General features: G+C 49.2%; 1 protein-coding gene across 1 annotated transcript; it reads right to left on the bottom strand.

The window, feature by feature from the left end:
- Positions 1-3,409: 3,409 nt before the first annotated feature.
- LOC116882642 (huntingtin-interacting protein M) lies at positions 3,410-3,969 on the bottom strand. The gene has a single exon (XM_032883168.1). It carries the CDS (start codon positions 3,861-3,863, stop codon positions 3,525-3,527), a length of 339 nt encoding a protein of 112 aa, XP_032739059.1. The 5' UTR covers positions 3,864-3,969; the 3' UTR covers positions 3,410-3,524.
- Positions 3,970-6,784: the final 2,815 nt, after the last annotated feature.

Raw genomic sequence — 6,784 nt, 5'->3', positions numbered from 1 at the left:
GTTGTTCTCAGTAAGAGGCCAGCCTAGTGTCCAGGCCTTGTGCTCCTGCCAATCCCAAGCCTACATGACCCTCCCCAAGGCCATACAACCCTCCAGGTTCCCCTCAGGCTTGGTTTCTGGGCTCATTTCTTCTCACACATTATGTTTTCTGCTGTGGTAACCTGTGTCTGACCCCAGCCTGTCCCGATACTGCCTTTGATCACAGACTTGGTTTGGCAGCCACATCCTTCCCAGACCATCCCCACTCACTCCAGCTTTCGCTGTCCACTCCCAACAGGGCACTAGTCATCAATGGTGTCCTCTCTCCAGGGCCTGAGCTAGAGTTAATCATTCCTCACCATCCCCCACCTCCCACTTTGTGGAAATGCACAAAAGGCCTAAACTCAGGTGGCTCATTCTTTACCAAGGGCAGTGATTGTCAGTCTCTGCCCGCCTTCCTCCCCCAGTGTAGGATTCCTGTGCCCATGTAGGAGGGGGACATGGCAGGGTGCTGCATTTACACCCATGCTCTACTGATCATGGCCTCCATGTTTCCTGGGAAACCCACAAGCACAGCAGAAGCATAGCTCTTAAAGGGACGGTGGCACTGCCCTGCCCAGTTCTCCCATGCCCTCGTGACTGCAGAGGGCTCGCCAACATAAAGTCACTAAGGCTCAAACTCTAAACTCTACCTCGGACATCAGATAGTCTGAGTGAGCCCGAGAAGACTGGCTCCCTACAGGTGTCACAGGGACCATTAGTGTCCACTACTGCACGGACCGTGAGGTGACGGCCTGACCACACAGGTCTGCTACACTGACATAACTTATGCACGTACTCTCACATCTCTGGCCTTTAATGAATTCCTCCTTAGCTGTGCCTTCTGGTAAAGGTCCCAGGAGACTATTTTGTGCCAAAACAAGGCACTGCCAAAAGCCAAAACCAACAGCTTCTAAAAATCAGCTACGTAACCAACATACCAAGATCTTAGCATAACGATTGACTCCCTAGCATCACTCACCCTGGAGGCACTCCCTGTTGACTGAAAGACACCAAATACAAGAAACCATGCCCGGGGTGCAAAGATGCGCCCCTTCAGGGATGGGGTGACGATGCTGGTGCTATCCTGTGATCCTCCTGGGAAGGAGACTCACCTGCAGCTGCTGGGAGAGGCCTGCTGGCTACTCGGATGAACAGAGGAGTAACCGTTGAACTTGGCTAAGGCTAGGAGGGCGTTCTGGCTCTCCATAACATACCATAACTTTGTGGGGTGGACGTCTTGACAGTGAGGTTTCTGAAAATATGGGGCTGAATGGCATTAGGGAGCAAGAAAAGTTCCTTGGATTTCTACAAGCACATATCTTGATGACCTCTAAACACAACTGGCATGCTGTTAGTGTCAGGACATGCCTGTGAAGTAGACAAAGGCAAAGCCAGCTCCACACTTTGACAGATGGTGGAAGGAGGCAGAGGGAGGGTGAGGAGTGAGACATGCAGCTATTAAGAAATCTTTGAATTGGCTGTTTCAGGACAGAGTAGTATATATGTACGTATGTATGTGTGTGTATGTATGTATGCATATATATATGTGTGTGTGTGTGTGTATATATATATCCACTTAATTTACCAGTGTCCACTGTAAGGGCCTGCCCCTCCCAGAGTAACTAGCTTGTGGACCCCGGAAGTAGGGGCGGGGCAGGCCAGGTGAAGACGTCCAATCGGTGTCGCATGGGTATATCCACTGGGTGAATTAGGATTCAATTGGCTACCTGTGTAGGGGCGGGGCTCAACCACCCCCAGAAAGGTTGGTCTGCAAGGCTGGTGAGGGGAGAGGAAGGAGAGCTGTCAGAAGAAGAAGAAGGAAGGAGCAGCTGAGAAGAGTCGGCGGGAGCAGAATAAAGAGAGCTGTGACAGCTCTTGTAAGAGCTGTGAGAGTGTGACAGCTCTTGTCAGAGCTAGACCCGCCATTGCACCGGAGCCGCCAGCAGCCCCGCCCACGCCACGGCTTCTGCAGCGGCGCCACGAGGAGCAGCGGAGCCACCTGCAGCGGACCCGCCGTTGCACCCGAGACGCCAGCGGTCCCGACGCCAGCTGATCCAGCACGCCAGCGGTCCAGCGGTCCCAGCACTCCAGCAGCAGCCGAGACGCCCGCGGTCCCGACACCAGCGGCCCCGCTGACACACAGCGGGGAACGGCCTAGACGCCAGCAACCTTGCTGCGAACGGCCTCGCTGCCAGGAGCGGCCTTGATACCCTGAGCCACAGCCTCACTGGAGCTGCGCCATTCCGGGGAGCGGCTTCATCTGGAAAGAGGCTTCCTCGGTGAGCAGCCCTGTGGGAGGCAGCATCGTCAGGAAAGAAGCTTCCTCCACAGTGGCCTCTTTTTATGAGCAGCCGTTCCAGGGAGCAGCCCTGAGGAGCAACCTCATCAGCTGCGGCCTCGTCCTGGGACTGGCCTCGTCCTGGGACTGGCCTCGTCCAGAGTGGCCTCATCTACAGAAAGGCCTAATCCAGAGCAGCCACGTTGGGAGCGGACTTACCGGGATCTTCGTCGTCACCTTTTCATAAGAGACAGCCCTGACAGGTCAGTTTGATTTTGATGCTTGGTGTGAAATAAAGCTTTGTTTGATTTTTGCTTTAATCAGTCTCATTCTTTGATCACAGACCCTAACATCCACAAGAGAGGAAAGAAGGATATACTCCACAGAGCATCACAGCACTAATAATCTGTGTCTCAAGTCCTTTTCTGGAATGAGGCCGGGTCTAAATGAATGAAATCAACCTGAGCATGTCTCCTTTTCATATGCCTCTTCACGGTTTCCCATCGCTCCTCCGTCTTCATGGAAAGCCCCTGTCCCATTAGGTTCACGCCAACTGCTACGCCACCCTCTCCACCCACCCCCACCGCCATCTTCTCCTGACTTCCACAGCTTCCCCCCATCACGAAGAAAGCCTTCAGCCCCTCCCTGGTTACCACCATTGTTCTGGGAATTCAACATGCCCAGGAGCACCCCCCAGCTCCCCAGCCAACCTCCTGGCCTCCCAGGCATTGACTTGCTCAGAGCCAGGGAGGAAGTCTTTCCCCCACAACCAGCTACTCCCTCCACGGCCACACACCACCCCCACCCGCAAACACTGTCCCCAGTAAACTGCTCCCTGAAATACCCAACTCCAGCATCCCACACTGACCACCCTTCCACCCTCCATTCCCTGTGGGAGATTTCCTTCCCCACAACCGGCCACTCCGGCCATGGCCACTCCCCGTGCTGTCCCCAGAGAAACCGCTCCCTGAAACACCAGATTCCAGCTTCCCACACTGACCGCCCCTTCCACCCTCCACTCCCCATGGGAGATCTCCTCCTGGACATCCCACAGACACCACCCACTCAGGAGCACAGAAACAGACACCAGTCAGAAAAATTGCACTGGATCTTAAATCCTTTAACATCATTTACTGATGACAGAAGCCAGGCTTCCTCAGCTATGAGAAGACTTGGCTTGGACTGAGGCTGTGAGGACTGCCACAAGTCTCCAGGAACTCAGGATTTAGCCGTTCCTTCTGGATCCAGGCATCTCATCGAACAGTGTGAAGGCTGTATCCTTCAAGCGTGGATGGGGGTCTCCACCGCTGTCCACTGCTCTCTCCACATCTTGTGGGGCAGTCAGCATGTTGTTGTTGGCCTCAGTGCCCACCAGGTCCAGAATGTAGTCAGTGAGGTAGTCAAGCATGGCAAGGAGGAAGTCAGTTGTGGATGAACTCAGACGATGTGTGTATTGGTCCTCCTGCAGGAGGCGGTCCACGTAGCTCACAGGGAACCGGAGCTCAGTTGTTATAAGATGGGCTTGAGTCTGATGGGAGCTTTCATGGTTTTTCTTTCCTGACATGATGTTGGCTGGGTTGGGCTCCAATCAGCTCTACTTGATTGTTCAGCTGGACTAGGCCTCTCAAGACACCAGCAGTCACATCCGCCCACTATATCCCCATGCTCTGGCCCCTCATTGGTCAGGGAGATGCCTTTGTGACATCCTAGAGATTGAGATGTCATCAGTACCCATTGTGGCCTTATCAGGCCTCAGCCCAGAAATGTCCATGACAGGAAACTGGTCACCCTAATGACTGGATCCTGATTTTAAGAAAATGGACATTTTCTGCTTGATTTTAACATTGTACAGATAAATACATATTTCAGTGGAAAACTCTTCCCTGTCTTAGGACACCATTCCACATGATCTGATTCTAGCCTTTTAGGGTCTTTGAGGTCTTTTACAATCCTTTGTTAGTTGCAGTTTCGTAATAAATATGTAAAATGTTTTGGCTAGTAGAGACTGTATTGTTCCCCCCACATGATGGAATGAAACCAGTTTCGCCTCCATTTACACATTCGTTTAAATATTCTTGATTAATATCCCTGTATCTAATCCTTGGATTCTCTCTGAACCAGTCAGAGCATCTTCCCATTCCCTCACCGATTAAAAAGAATCTTTTAACACACATTTATTTCATACCTGTTTTAAGTGTCTTCATTTGACACTGTTTGAAAAATATCTCTTGATCATTTTGGAAGTCATAATGAGATGCACCATGGAGTCATCTATCAGCATCAGGTAAACATTGTTGAGAGAGAGAAGTTTACCTTGGGCTTAGTTTAATACTAGTCATGACTTCTTGACTGTCTTAGGTGAAGCCAAAGCACCGAGAGATGTTTCCTCTCATTTTTTCCTCAGTTTTTAAAGATGTTATTTATTTATTTGAGAAAGAGAAACAGAGAGAGAGCGTGAGCAGGGGGAGGGGCCAAAGGGGAGGGACAAGCAGACAACCCACTGAGCACAGAGCCTCTTGCCAGGCTCAATCCCAGGACCTGGAGATCACAACCTGAGCCAAAGTCAGATACTTAACTGAGTGAGCCACCCAGGCACCCCCTCATTCTTTTCTCATTTTAGTTTTCCTCTCCGCTGAGTTTGTGTTTCTGCCTTATTTTTGGTTCATTTACAGCTGATAACAGACATTTCCAATCCAAAAAGAGAGTAGAAGGAAGCAAGGAGTCTCTGATCCAAGGAAGCTGATCAGGCAGGGACACCTACAGACATAGATACGTTTCAAGGTCTGGGAATAACTGTGGCTCCTCCCTCTGACCTTCGTCTTTAGCTCTGCCCTCTAGCGCCTGGGCTCTGTCCTCAAAATTATCCTCCCTTTATTCTGAGTGCAACACATGTTTGTAGCTAAGTAATTCTATTGGCTTCTTTCCCTCTGGGCGAATCTTGGGAGTTCCATGGCTGCCTTTCATCTATCCTCCCAGTTAAAGATGGCATTGTTTGTGCTGACTTAACATAATCAGAAATTGTGTAGTCACCCTGTACGTCATGGGGATTCACGCCCATAGACGAGACGTGTTCATAGATTCCCGCCAGGAAAATGCCATCTCAGCTCCTTGCTTCTGTTGAGGTGGCTGAGGTTATCCATGCTTCACACCCCATGTCACTTCAAAGAACCCTCCATTTGAATACTTTGATCTGATCCCTCAGAGAAAAGATGTGTCTAGCTACAAGCTCGATTTTTATCTCCACAGGATGCTTTCTTAACAGCAAATCCTCTCATTTTACTGTCTTTTGCAGTCTAGATGGGCTGAGAATGGCTCCTGTCTTCAAGTCCTGGTTCTTTTTTGCTTAACAGCTGTTCCCTCAATTTACTTTCCTCTAGCATTTTCCTCTAAGTAGCAAGAAGAAACAAGGACAGGCCTTCGAATCTGCTCAACCAAATCTTTGATTCACTGTTCATCAGTTCTGCTTTCTGTGTAATTGTAGGACAAAATTCAGCCAAGATTTCCGTCACCATATAACAAGAATCCCCTCTTCTGGGGCGCCTGGGTGGCTCAGTGGGTTAAAGCCTCTGCCTTCAGCTCAGGTCATGATCTCAGGGTCCTGGGATCAAGCCCCACATCGGGCTCTCCGCTCAGCGGGGAGCCTGCTTCCCCCCTCTCTCCTCCTCTCTCTGCCTGCCTTTCTGTCTTCTTGTGATTTCTGTCTGTTAAATAAATAAATAAAATATTAAAATAAATATATGTATGTGTGTGTGTGTGTGTGTATATATATATATATATATAGAGAGAGAGAGAGAGAGAGAGAGAGAGAGAATGGCCCAGGCCAGGGTTGACAAACATTAATTTAAAAAAAAAAATCCCCTTTTCTCTAGCTTCCAGTATGATGTTCCCACTTTCTTTCTAAATCTTTACCAGCAACACCTCTGACATTCATATTTCCATCAGCAGGTTGCTTATGGTGTCTTAGATCTTCTTTAAGACAATGTAGGTTTTCTCCACTGTGCTCTTTACTTCCCTTTGAGTTCCCACCAGCAGCATTTTTAACATCCATATTTCTACTAACTGTTCAAGGTAATCTAGCATTTTCTATCATGCTTCTCAAAATTATTCCAGCCTAAAGCCATTATCCAAGTCCAAAGCTGCTTCCACATTTTTAGACACTCATTACAGCAGTAAACTACTTCCTTGTGCCAAAATCTGTATCAGATTCCTATGACCACTAATGAATTGCTACAGATTTGGTGGCTTAAAAGAATACATATTTAGTCTCCAACTGCTCTGGAGGGAAGAAGTCAGAAACAATGTTACTAGACCGAAAACATGTTGCCAACAATGCTATGCTCCCTCTGGAGGCTATAGGGGAAAATCTGTTTCTTGGACTTTTCCAGCTCCCAGAGCCACATTCCTTGCATTTCTTGTCTTTGCCCCCTTCTTTCATCTTCACAGCCAAGAGTGGCATCTTGCCTCAGTGGTCCAATTTCCATTTTC

This window comes from Lontra canadensis, unplaced genomic scaffold (assembly GCF_010015895.1).
Source record: "Lontra canadensis isolate GAN:19392208 unplaced genomic scaffold, GSC_riverotter_1.0 scaffold86, whole genome shotgun sequence".
NCBI lineage: Eukaryota > Metazoa > Chordata > Mammalia > Carnivora > Mustelidae > Lontra > Lontra canadensis.
This window is presented reverse-complemented; position numbering and strand designations above follow the sequence as displayed.